Source organism: Vitis vinifera, chromosome 1 (assembly GCF_030704535.1).
Source record: "Vitis vinifera cultivar Pinot Noir 40024 chromosome 1, ASM3070453v1".
Lineage (NCBI taxonomy): Eukaryota > Viridiplantae > Streptophyta > Magnoliopsida > Vitales > Vitaceae > Vitis > Vitis vinifera.
The window spans coordinates 10,642,228-10,655,974 of NC_081805.1; the positions used below are offsets into that span (position 1 = coordinate 10,642,228).

The following is a 13,747-nucleotide window of genomic DNA, read 5'->3' on the forward strand; positions in this document are numbered from 1 at the left end:
CATAGTGCATATTAAAATTATTTTGTTAAAGAAATCAATATATATATATATATATATATATATATCAAAATTAGTGGCCTTGGTGAAGCTTAAAAAATATTAATGGGAAAAATATAAATTTTATTTTATTAATAACATATCATATTTCAATATTTAAAAATTTAAAAGACATTATATTTATGAAATAATTTAAATTTTACCAAAAAACAAATCAATATAAAAATAATGTGTTGAAATTTTTTTTGCTTGTAAATTAAAAACATTGACATTTTTTTTTTCAGTTAGCTTATTTAAATAATTTAAACTATTAAAAGTTATCTTTATAATTTATCTTATTAAATTAATTTTTATTTAAAACTTATATTTATAAAATTTTATAAATTCATTAATTATTTTGATATTTTAGTCATTTAAAATAAAATTAAAATAAAAAATAAAAAATAATTACGCATATTTCCCTCAAAAATGGGGAGAAAATTGCCAACTTTTGCACGATAAAACCCTTATATATAATGGCTAATAACGTTATCTGATAAAATCATTCCCTATTTTCGTCGGACAATTTTTTTGAACTTCATAGATTTTTGACCCTATTTTTCGCTTCAGTTTGATCCGTGGGAAATTTCACGGGGATTTATTATGGTCTGTATATGTCTCATAGATGTGACCAAGTGGCAGCTTATCTATTGGGTACTTTAGGGACCGACACATTTTATAGGGAAACTTGTGTTTTGATGGGCCAATTTAGTAAATATATACTTTTTGGAATCCAACTTTTTGAAATCTGAAAACCAGCTTTTAATTGAAAAATTTATCTTTGGTATGCACTCTAAGTTGACTGCATTTTTTATACCGAAATTGCCCTTTTTTTTTTTTCCTCCCGTACCCACCATCCGCCTCTCCCTTCCGTAAAACCGGTCGACCGGCGTCATCACCGACCGCCACTCACACCTCGTTTGATCCCCAAGAAAATCCATCCCCCATTCAATTTGCGGGAAAATTCATCCTCGTTTGATTTCCAAGAAAATCCATGCAAAACTCCCAAGGAAAACCAAAAAAAAATTGTTTTTTTTTGCTCCCTGTGTTTTTTGGATTTGTTCTAGGGGTCTCTTTGCTGTTGTGCCATTGGATTTAAATTTCATGAACCCTAAATCCATGATTTTTGAGCCAGGCTGAAAAACACAACGACAACGGAAGCGGAGGAAACAAAAAAAATCTCCATTTGATCCCCAAGAAAATCCATCCTCCATACGATTTCCGGGAAAATTCATCCTTGTTTGATTTTTGAGAAAATCCATGCAAAACCCCCAAGGAAAACAAAAAAAAATGCTTTTTTTTTTTGCTCCCCATGTTTTTTGGATATGTTCTAGGGGTCTCTTTGCTTTTGTGCCATTGGATTTAAATTTCACGAACCCTAAATCCACGATTTTTGAGCCAGGCTAAAAAAACACAACCTTTGCTTGCCGGATTTTTCAGCCTGGATTCTGTTGTGGAAGAAAAATCCGGAGGTGCCACGGTCGCCGCAGCTCCACATCAGTCCATCGCTGCCGCACCACTGTAACCTATTTTTTTTATCGGTGATTGAAATCGGAAGGGCAATCTTAGCACAAAAAATGGGACCGGCTCAGAGTGCATGAAGGCAATATTATTTTTCATATTAAAATCTGATTCTCATATTTCATAAAATTGGCTTTCAAAAACCATATAATTATCAAATGACCCCATCAAAACACAAGTTTCCCTATTTTATACTATACATCACATAGGACACAAATACCTTGGTTGGGAGTTGATTTTGTTCAATATGTGCTTGTACGATGTGAGCTTCCTGTTGTTCGGTAGCTTAATTAACACCCATATATGAGATATCTTGGTCCAAAGGCATGTTGGTCATGCCATTTGGTGGTTCTGTAATTTGGAGCAAGGAAATGACTGGGGGGGTTCTTCCCACCGTCACTCTCGCTTAGTATTTTCTCACTTGGAAAAGATGGAAATTTAGGAATGTGTCGTGCTCCATTCTAATTTTTGAGCCACAATTCACCAACCATTTCTTGGAGTTTTGGGTCAAAATGACCCATTTAAAAAAAAAAAAAAAATTGTAACATCTAACCACCTTTTGAAACTTATGTTCAAATTGGGCTCTTTGGTGCCACGTAAGTGTCATGTCATTAAATTTTTTTTTTCTTCATTTTAGTTAAAGCTGCAGTTGGCAACTACGACTTCATTTTTGAACTAAAGCCACAGTTGCTAATTGCGACTTCATTTTTGAACTAAAGCTGCAGTTGCCAACTGAGGGTTTAGTTAATTTTTTTTAAAAAAATTAAAATTTAATTAAAAATTATTAAATTACAATTTATGATTGAAATTTAAAAAATATACTTAAATAATAAATTATTTATATTTAAATTTAAAAATCTAGTATTACTTCAACAAACATAAATTGATAAATAGAAGATATTATAAATGAATATTTTATTTATTAATAAATTAATAATCTTAAAATAATAAACTTATATAACATATAAATAATATATAAAATTGTATAATTTATTAATTTAAGATATTTAATTTGTTGTTTTTTAAGATATTAATTTATTTGTATTATGATAAATTTATCTTTATCGAAATAATAGTATACTTTTAAGCCGCAGTTGATAACTGAAATTTCAATTATAATTTTTTTTTTACTTTCAAATTTAATTAAAAACTTTTAAATTACAATTTATGATTGAAATTTAAAAAATATACTTAAATAATAAATTATTTATATTTAAACTTAAAAATCTAGTATTACTTCAACAAACATAAATTGATAAATAGAAGATATTATAAATGAATATTTTATTTATTAATAAATTAATAATCTTAAAATAATAAATTTATATAACACATAAATAATATATAAAATTTTATAATTTATTAATTTAAGATATTTAATTTTTTGTTTTTTAAGATATTAATTTATTTGTATTATGATAAATTTATCTTTATCGAAATAATAGTATACTTTTAAGTCACAGTTGGTAACTGAGATTTCAATTATAATTTTTTTTTACTTTTAAATTTAATTAAAAACTATTAAATTATAATTTATTATTGAAATTAAAAATATATACTTTAATAATAAATTATTTATATTTAAACTTAAGAATCTAGTATTAGTTCAATAAACATAAATTAATAAATAGAAGATATTATAAATAAATGTTTTATTTATTAATAAATTAATAATCTTAAAATAATAAACTTATATAACATATAAATAATATATAAAATTTTATAATTTAAAATATTTAATTTGTTGTTTTTTAAAATATTAATTTATTTGTATTATGACAAATTTATCTTTATTAAAATAATAGTATACTCTTAAGCCGTAGTTGTCATATATAATTTTTTTTACAAAATTAGTTAATGAAGTTAATTACAAAAAGTCTATTACAAAATGTAATTTTTAATAGATTAATTAAAGTCACAAAAAATAGCCACTAAACATTAATATAGTGGAAAATAAAAAACATATATAATCTCACATGGAACCTATGTGTAACTAGATTTTAAAATTTAAATATAAATAATTTATTATTTAAGTATATTTTTTAAATTTCAATCATAAATTATAATTTAATAATTTTTAATTAAATTTTATATTTAAAAAAAAAAATAAGTAAAGTCTTAATTGGCAACTGCGGCTTTAGTTCAAAAATGAAGTCGCAGTTGCCAATTGTGGTTTTAGTTCAAATATGAAGCCGCAATTGCCAACTACGACTTTAATTAAAATGATGAAAAAAAATATTTTTTAATGATATAACGTCTACATGACACTAGAGAAGCCACTTTGAACATAAGTTTAAAAAAGTGGTTAGATGTTAGCCATTTTGACCCCAAACTCCATTTCTTGGGCTTTGAGAGATTCATACGGATCTTGATTATATTCTAGAGCTACGTTATGGACGGTTCCTATCCTCCTCGATTTCACTATACTCTCGATCTTCACGCCCGTAACAACGGCCTCAACACATGTAATACCTAATTGTTTACATTCCCTATTCACAGAGAGTGGCAGAGTTACTGATTATTTATAGCTTTGTGTTTGCTTGTTTTTTTGGTACTTCTTTCCAGATACAGTGGCTATGGCTAAGAACGATGTGAAGCTTTTGGGTGCATGGCCAAGCCCATTTGTGATGCGAGCACGCATCGCCCTCAACATCAAATCCGTCGACTATGAGTTACTCGAAGAGAAACTGGGATCCAAGACCCAACTCCTCCTTCAATCTAACCCAGTTTATAAGAAAGTGCCCGTTCTCATCCATGAGCACAAACCCATATGCGAGTCCCTCATCATTGTCCAGTACATCGACGAGGCTTGGTCCTCTGGACCCTCCATCCTCCCTTCAGACCCTTATGACCGCGCTATTGCCCGCTTCTGGGGTGTCTACATTGACGATAAGGTATGTTTAATTCATGTTTTATTACTCCAAATATTATAGAAATGCATGCTAAGTGATTCTTGTTATTTGATTATGATCGATGCGATTCAAATGGGTGTAGTGGTTTCCGTTGCTGGGTGGGATCGGGAAGGCTCAAGGAGAGGAGGCGAAAAAGGCGGCAGTAGATCAAGTGCATGAAGGGCTTATGCTGTTAGAGGAGGCGTTCGGGAAGTGCAGCAAAGGGAAGGATTTCTTTAGCGGGGATCGAATTGGTTACCTTGATATCGCTTTAGGGTGCTTCTTGGGGTGGGTGAGGGTGTCGGAGAAGATGAATGGCGTGAAGCTGCTTGATGAAGCCAAGATGCCTGGTCTGGCTAGCTGGGTGGAGAAGTTCTGTGCGGACAGTGCTGTGAAGGATGTGATGCCGGATACCGATAAACTTTCGGAGTTTGCTAGGATGCTAATCCAGTTCAAGGCCAACGCTCATCCGCCGGCTTCTTAATTATAGATGGGAGGTATCCTAGCTAGGGTTCATCTTATTCATAGGATTGAAAATAAATTCTAATTGTTAAGTGATTTGATGCATTGATCATCTTATTCAGTGGCTACTTCTCAATGCTGTAAACCTTCCTCTTCACACCTCACATTTTTCTACTTGTTTTTTGGCAGCTCTTCACTTCATTTCGATTAAGGTTTTGGCCAAATCTAACCTCGTTGATTTGAAATTTGATCAAATATCTCCCTAGTTGAAGTGAAAGAAGGGTATTTGTTGAAATTTTAAAAATGACAATACATTACAAAGGATCTACATAAGCAACAGAGTATGAATATTCCTTTATACTATGGTAGAGAAACCTAAATTATTAGCGTTCATAATTCTCAATTAGACTAATTAAGATGTGTCTATAAAGTAACTATATATATATTTTTTTAATGTAACTCTTTATTTATATAAAGATTAATCATACCTATTGTCTTCTGCTCAATTGTATGTCAACTCTCATCTATAATTTTTTAAAAATAAAATATTAAATTTGGCTCATTTGTAGCCGAATGGCCCTGACTAGGCTTGGACAATTTCAAGCCAAGTTTGCTGATCTTTAATTCATATAATACATTGTTTGAGCCACAAAAGTCATACAGAAAATTGCATAACAGCCCTATGGAACTTGATAAAGCTGATTGATTCTAGTAAAGCAGTGAGGTGGTGAAACTATTCTTTTCAAGTTCTGGTTGGAAATAGACCTTTATTGCAATTAAATGAGAAGAAAGTGGACTATTACTCATGACATAAGGAGGGTGACCCTCAACTCGATTCTACTTAGGCAGTGTTGTCACACTAGATTTTCACTTCGTTTTTTTCTAAAAGATTCCTTAATTTTTACATGGCTCCTAGTGATATTCTCTGAATCTTCATCGTCGTACTCATAAGAATAGGACTTCGTCTTAAGTTCTTATACTCATTACTAGATAGGTTGTGTTCATAAGTACATGGATTTCTAATCGTGTTCTTATAAAAACGGCTTATCGTTTTTGTACATAAGAACACGATCTTTAATTCATTTTCTATTCTTTATAGATAAAAAAGTAAGAAAGTAATTCAGAAGTTTATTTGATAGTATTTTAATTTTTAGTTTTAAAAAGCGTTTTTGTCAAAGTTTCTAAATTAACAATCTAATATTTCTTATAAAAACATCTATAGAATTGTTAAGAATGAGATTAAGTCTAAAATCAAAATAAAACAAAAGTTTAAAAATATAAAAATAAAATATTACTTCCACCTTATAAATTTAGGGGTGCCTTTTCTTTAGTTTTTCAAATGCTGATTTCTTTAAAATAATAGCTAAATAAAAAGTGACACAAAATGTAATTAAAGACGAAAACTCCATAATTCTTAATACTAGCTTTTTCTATTAATAAAAATGTAAAAATAAAACCAAAATTTTAATAAAATTATAATGTTAGTTTGAATGTAGCACTACTTTATATTTATCTTACATCTCATAACTTCACTTATTATTTTTTAATGATTCTATCATCTTAATTTTACTAAAAAAAATTAAATTTCATGAATTTATTATCTTATTTTTATTTTTGGGAATAATCCTTAACACTTAACTAACTCCATTATTATTATTATTATATTTCTAACTTAATTTTTTTTAGCCTTAATATTTGTGTTAATTTCTTTTAGGTTATGTTTGGTTCCATAAAACTAGAGGGAAAACGTAAGGGAAAAAAAAGAGAGAAAAAATAGAAAGAAAGAAAAAATAAAGGAAAATAAAAAGTAGGTTTAAAATCAATAAAGTATTTTTATTTACTATTTCAAACTTATTTCACTTATTTAACTTGTTGATGTAAAAATTAATTAATTTTTAATTAATTGATTTTCTTTGGTATTTTTCATAAGACAACCAAATATGATAAAATCATTTTTCTTAATGTTTTTTTTTCTTTCCTTAGAATGAGAACCAAACATAACTTTAATGTTAAGGTATTCTTACTTTTATCTATTTTTAAAAGTTTTATTTTACGAAATAGTGATGAATTAAAATGGTAGTTATCAAATTATTGTAGATCACATGTGGACGAGGGAGGATTTTTGAAGTTGAAGATAATTTTCACTTGCAGAAATTCATCAATAATGACTGATAACAACTCAAAGAAAATTCCAATAGGTTTAATTAGCCTATTTTCTAAGCAATACTATAAAGGAATCAAATCTAAAGAATTTAACTAGGGGACAACAATTGATAAGAAGTATCGTGTACACATTTAGTAGAAACTCACCTCTAGAAACCGCTATCAAAAGGTAGGGATCGACACAAGGGATTCAACTGAGTCGTTACATAAATCTTTCTCCTGTACTCATCACTTTCAACATAAAGTATATATTTGTGGTTCAAACCTTCAAAAGATTGACAATCTATAAACTTAAGGCCATTTTTTTATTTATAGATAAGGTGTATGTCTTCTGAAGTAATTTAAAGTTTAAAGAGTTCTAGTAATCGTCATACAATCAGCAACCAAAAAGCCATTAAGAAGATTACATTGACAAAGAACATTTCAAATTTTCAAAAAGAACAAAAAAAAAAAAAAAAAAATGGAAGGTTGATAGTAACCCTTTCTAGCTATAGCCACAATTAAAATGGAAACATGACCAATCTAAGGAAAGAATCAAGCCATGATTCAAATGAAGGATACCATGTAAAAGGTGGTAAACACAACCAAATTTCAGCCACATAAAAAGGGTCAACAAATTGAAGCTAAAGATCAACCTCTCCCTAGGATTGATGCTTAGGACAAACTTGAGCTGGATAATCAATCAAAAGATCGACCCGACCATCATGGCAGCCTCAAGTCTTCAACTATTTCATCAATCACCAATCAGTGAGTGTTTACCAATAGAAGATATTTGTCAATGCAAGCAATAAAAATAAAAAGGAAAAAAAAAATCAAATATGGAAGCTTCAAATCTTCTACGTACGTTTTGAGTCGACCACCAAAATGTGCAAGAATAAATCAGTTATTGATTTATTAGATATGGCATGTAAGGGAGTGAAGTGTTTGACTTTTTGGGAAGAATTTGTGAACGGTTGATCTGCATTTGAAACTGTCCAATTCAAAATTATTTTATGCTTATTTGGAATTGTATATTATTTGGAAGATATTTAGAATCTTTAGTCACTAAGGAAATATCCAAAGATTCCACATTAATAAATGAAAGATGATCTAGAGCTACGTTGATTCTCTATATGAGAGAGAAACTTGGACAGTAATAAGCTCTCCTCTCCTAAGAAAAGACCCTCACGTCCCTTTCTGTTGGTCTTTTCCTTTTGGAATCATAGTTGAAAGATCCACGAGGTAAGAATTTGAAAGTCAACTCTATTTTTCAGTTTTTGGGTTTCTATTTGTTTTTATTTATTTTTATTTTTTGGTCTTGATGATACGAGGCTCTTGGGAATTCAATTCTGAATTTTCCTATTCCGCCCACCAGATTTAAGGTAATGAAAAAGATTCAATTCTGAACCATGAGACGCATGGATTAGGAACCCTAAGTGCAGCATATGCCAAGTAAAGGAGAAGTGTTCCTTCAAAAATAAGAGAAAACTAAACACGTGTTTGGAGATTGTTAAAGAAAATTGCCTTATATATTAACTGAAATTAGTCTTTAAAGAATTTGTTTTGAAAATATTTTAATTTTTAAGAATAAAATTGAATTGTCTTTTTGTTGTTTCTTTTGTAAATTATTTGAACAAACAATTGAAAAATATGCAGAAATTTTGTGAACTTTTGACAAAATATGTTAAAATGATTATTTTTTACATTTATATTTTTCAATAAAATTTTATTCTTAAAAATAATTCAAAACTCGGTTTTAAAACCTTTCTTTGAAAAAAAAATTTATATTAGAAAATGTTGCCCAACAAACCCTAATTTTCCTTCTAATAAGGCAATGTGAACACGGGGAACACAAGTCCTGCAAGCAGGACTCTTCGACTTCTTGTGCGGTGGAAATTTGGAATCTGCGTGTTTCATTCTCGGCCTCTTGTTTGGCTAGGATCAGTTTCAACCACGTAGATGTATCCTTATGGGGTGGCATCTATCCGCTGTATTTTAATTCAGCTGCAGCCTCGAGAAAACTGCTTTCAATCCTTTGATGATTCTGATCTACTCGCAATTAAACCGACTTAGCTCCATTCAACTGTATATTAGTTTCAGTCACAGTGGTATACCGCTTCACAAAATTCAAAAGTGGCAGCATGGTTCATAAATGAACTGCGGGCGTCCTTGTCCTCTGCCCTGCCCACATTTAATTTTAATATCTACTCTCTTCCATTTTCACACCTACATGTTCACACCTATAACGAAGCCCTCATTAACTCGTTCTATATAAGACCTATTTATATTCATTATTCATATACAGCACCACCATAGATTTAATAGCTTGTGATTTTCTTTTGACATTTCTGTATTGTAGAACTCGGTTGCTCTGCTTGAGATTGTAGTCATGGCTGAGAGTGAAATCAAGCTTCTGGGTGCATGGCCAAGCCCATTTGTGATGCGAGCTCGGATCGCCCTTAACATCAAGTCCGTAGACTACGAGTTCCATCAAGAGAAACTGGGATCCAAGAGTCAGCTCCTCCTCGAGTCCAACCCAGTTTACAAGAAAATCCCAGTTCTCATCCACGATCAGAAGCCCATATGCGAGTCCCTCATCATCGTTCAGTACGTCGACGAGGCTTGGTCTTCCGGACCCTCCATCCTCCCTTCCGACCCTTATGACCGCGCTATTGCCCGCTTCTGGGCTGCCTATATTGACGACAAGGTACGATTTTCCTGTTCCATGGCTCAAACTATTTCGATAAGGCTGTGGTAATTCTTCTTGTTTGATTATGATGCGCAATTCAAATTGGTGCAGTGGTTTCCATCGCTGAGTGGATTAGCGAAGGCTCAAGGAGAGGAGGCAAAGAAGGCGGCGATGGATCAAGTGCTTGAAGGGTTCCTGTTGTTGGAGGAGGCGTTTGGGAAGTGTAGCAAAGGGAAGGATTTCTTTGGCGGGGATCGAATTGGGTACCTTGATATTGCTTTGGGTTGCTTCTTGGGGTGGCTGAGGGTGTCGGAGAAGATGAATGGTGTGAAACTGCTTGATGCAGCCAAGACGCCTGGTCTGGTTGGATGGGCGGACAAGTTTTGCGGGGACGATGCCGTGAAGGATGTGATGCCGGAGACTGATAAGCTTGCGGAGTTCGCTAAGATTCTTTTCCAGGCCAAGGCCAATGCTCCTCCGCCGGCTAATTAATTACCATGTATTAGCTAACGGGATCTTTTAAGTGGAGTGTGGATTGGTTGCAGTGTTCATCGGCGCAAACTTGGTTTGTTGTGCCTGGTTTTTCTTTTTTCCCCCCTTTTCTACGTGAGTCCATGATGATATTCCTGGTTAATAGACGCTATCCTCATAGGTTTATTTACCACGATTATAGCTATTCCTCCTGTCAACATCCTTTGAGGCAAGGCTTTTATGATAAGATTTTATAAATTATCATTTTGATGAAACCTTACTTTTAGGGGTAAATAATGATCCATCAATTCATAAAAAGTTACATGATCAAAATCCATTCTAGAAATATTAACGAATATGATTTGATAACCCTAAAGGATAATTAGTTAATTGTCAATTAACTAGTATCATATCATAAATAAATAAATAATTTTTTTTTATAAAAAAAACCCAACTAAAACATACTTTTGATAACCTGTTACTAATTTGTCTTCAGCTTCTAGTAAATCAAAAGGCAATCTTTCAACTAGGAAAGAAATTAGAAAAACAATAAACCCTATAGATAGACAGCACAAATTCCACCCAAAAAACATTTTGACTGTAACTTAACTATATTAATTGTACTTAAATTGTTAGATAATCGTAATCGATGATAACATCACTGTTCTCATCCTTATTACAAAACTTTACATGAGTGTGATATATTTATGTCCTTATACAATTAATTAGCATAAAAATAGATAAATCTATGTCCTTACGGTGAAATAGTTAAAACAAAAGTCAATGTCCTAATAAGACAAGTAGTAGTATGATACACTTGTGGTTCAAATAATATAATTCTTTGGAAGAGGAAAACATAAGAAAAACTTGGCCCTTTTGAAGAAACTACAAAAATGATTAATCAATTCAAAATTAATGAACCTATAGCCTCTTAAGAGGCACAAATGACTCAAATGATCTAAATGATTTCTTAAGAGACACATATTGAACAAATAACTTTTGAAGAGGTGCAAATTCAACAAATAACTCCTACCTCCATATTTAAAAATAAAGAGATCTCTATTAGTCATGTACATGAAAGAAAAAAGATGATATCAAAATAATATTGTCATTAACAATACATCTTTTTAGATGAATCTTGACATCATGAGGAATAATAAAGATTACAAATTTAAATTGTGCAAGAATATTGACATAAAAATAATTTTTCAAAATGGAAAAATCTAATACACATCAAGCTAAACTTGTTGACGAAACAAGGAGTACTTGGACCAAATACTAGAAGAGTCAATCGTGTTGAATATAAATGGATTTGAAGTTCAACACCTCATGAAGATGTGAAAATTGTTGGATATTAATAAGTTATAATACAAAAGTGTAGTTGAGATAAACACAAATATAATATAAGATTTCTTACAAAGGCCTTGTATTAACTTTTGTAATAAATCAGTCATATTCCTAACTAACATTATTAATCTTCCATGGAGGATTTGATATGTATTTTATAATGATTCGTAGATATGTTAAAATCCTTGAAGGATTCAAAATTCATAAAGTAAAAAAGTATTTGAAGGATTTAAAATGTTTGAAGCAAATATATCCTTGAAGGATTTGAGATACTTGAAGCACGTAATTTGAAACCTTGTAGCATGTACTCAATTAAGCTACAATTAAATACCTTTATATGGATTAAAACAACACGGGTGCATATGGTATAATCATCTTAATGAATATTTATTAAAAGAAGGATATGTAAATAGTTCTATTTGTCCATGCACATTCATTAATAATTCAACAACCAAATTTGCAATTGTTTTAGTATATGTAGATGATTTGAATTTTATTGGAACTCTTGACGAGATCATAAAAATAGTTGACTATCTAAAAAATGAATTTGAAATAAAAGATCTTAGAAATATAATATTTTATTTTGGCTTATAGCTCAAACACTTTCCAAAGTCTTGACATGTTTTTATTTAATTTTCTTATGGTTGTTTTTCACTTGAAGTGAACATCAACCCTTTTGTCTTTTGTCCTAAAGAAGATAATGATGAAATGTTTGATGAAAAAAAATACCATATCTATGATGCATGTATTGACATATATGGCAAATTGTACATGACCAGAAATAATGTTTTCCATCAATTTGTTAGCAAGGTATAATTGACACTAACTTGAAGACATTAGAATTAGATCAAACATATATTATGCTGTCTTTGTGGAGTTATTGATATAGATTTATTTTCTCAAAAGAAGCACAATTATAGCTATGTGGATATGCATGATAATGCTTTTTTTTTTAAATCCCTATAAGATTAGATCTCAGATAGGATATTTGCTTATATATGGGACTACTATAATATAATGGTGGTCAATAAATCCGACAATGGTAGTTATTTCTTCAAATCCTTAAGACATGCTTGCAATTCATGAACAAAAGTCGAGAATGTATGTGGCTAAGAATGTAATAAAATACAATCAAGAATCATGCATACTATCTTCTATTAAAGACAATATAATAATGTTACATGAAGATAATGTTAAGGGTGATAGAACTAAACATATTTCTCTCAAATTTTTTTACATTTGTGTGTTCAAAAAAGCAGTGAAATCAATATCCAGGAAGTAAGATGAAACGATAGTTTAGTAGACCCATTCACAAAGTATTGCCAACTGTAACACTAAAAAAACTCATATATAACATTGGGGTGTAATGACTCAAAGATCTTCATATTGCACTACTAGAAAGTAGGAGGGCAAATTAATAAGGATGCTATTATGTGTATTGTATTAATTTTTTCTTCATCTAAGTTTTATTCCACTAGGTTTTATTGGTAAGATTTTTAATAATGCAATTGTAGTGAGTGGTTGTCATCAAAGGGGGAATGTTGTAAATGTTTATTGTAGTTTATGAATGACTACACTTGTTCTCAAAGTTGTGTTACTCTTAGCCTATAAATAAGGTTTTTCTGGATTAATGAAAGATAACAAAAACAACATATTAATACTCTCCTCTTGTTTCCTTTTTCTTGTTTTCTACTTTTATGTTTACTTTAAATCATTTCTCACAGAGAATGGATTAAAAGTTATGAACAATAAAACAAATAATCATGTAAAAAAATTACCATTCCACTTTCTATTATTTTGTAATATATAAAGAAACAATTATAAAACCTTAATTATAATAAATAAAAAAAAAAAAAACCAAACTCTTAATAAAACTAGGATTTTGAATCCTAAAAAAAAAAAAAAAACTAAAAACTCAAATATTAATAAAATAATTGTAATAAATTAAGCAAACATAGATACTTTAATTAGGACTCTAAAATGTTTTCCTTAAACCAAATTCTTAACTTTAATCATGTTTATCTTCTTCTTCATGGGTTGATTGGTTTTTTTCTAGATGTCCGCCATTTAATTTTCAGAAAAACAAAACTTAAAGATATTTTTTATTGTCTTTTACCAACTCACAAATATTGTAAATTTTGATGTCTATATATTTGCTTTTTCATGAAAAGTTAAATTCACTACAACA

General features: G+C 30.3%; 2 protein-coding genes across 2 annotated transcripts; both read left to right on the forward strand.

Moving 5' to 3' along the window:
- The first annotated feature begins 3,897 nt into the window (after positions 1 to 3,897).
- LOC100250199 (glutathione S-transferase U17) lies at positions 3,898 to 5,055 on the forward strand. The gene is made up of 3 exons (XM_002273701.4): positions 3,898 to 4,022; positions 4,123 to 4,451; positions 4,552 to 5,055. Exons 1-3 carry the CDS (start codon positions 3,950 to 3,952, stop codon positions 4,930 to 4,932), a joined length of 783 nt encoding a protein of 260 aa, XP_002273737.2. The 5' UTR covers positions 3,898 to 3,949; the 3' UTR covers positions 4,933 to 5,055.
- Positions 5,056 to 9,040: 3,985 nt separating this feature from the next.
- LOC100245065 (glutathione S-transferase U17) lies at positions 9,041 to 10,487 on the forward strand. The gene is made up of 3 exons (XM_019220697.2): positions 9,041 to 9,160; positions 9,412 to 9,759; positions 9,853 to 10,487. Exons 2-3 carry the CDS (start codon positions 9,442 to 9,444, stop codon positions 10,231 to 10,233), a joined length of 699 nt encoding a protein of 232 aa, XP_019076242.1. The 5' UTR covers positions 9,041 to 9,160; positions 9,412 to 9,441; the 3' UTR covers positions 10,234 to 10,487.
- The last annotated feature ends 3,260 nt before the right edge of the window (positions 10,488 to 13,747 follow it).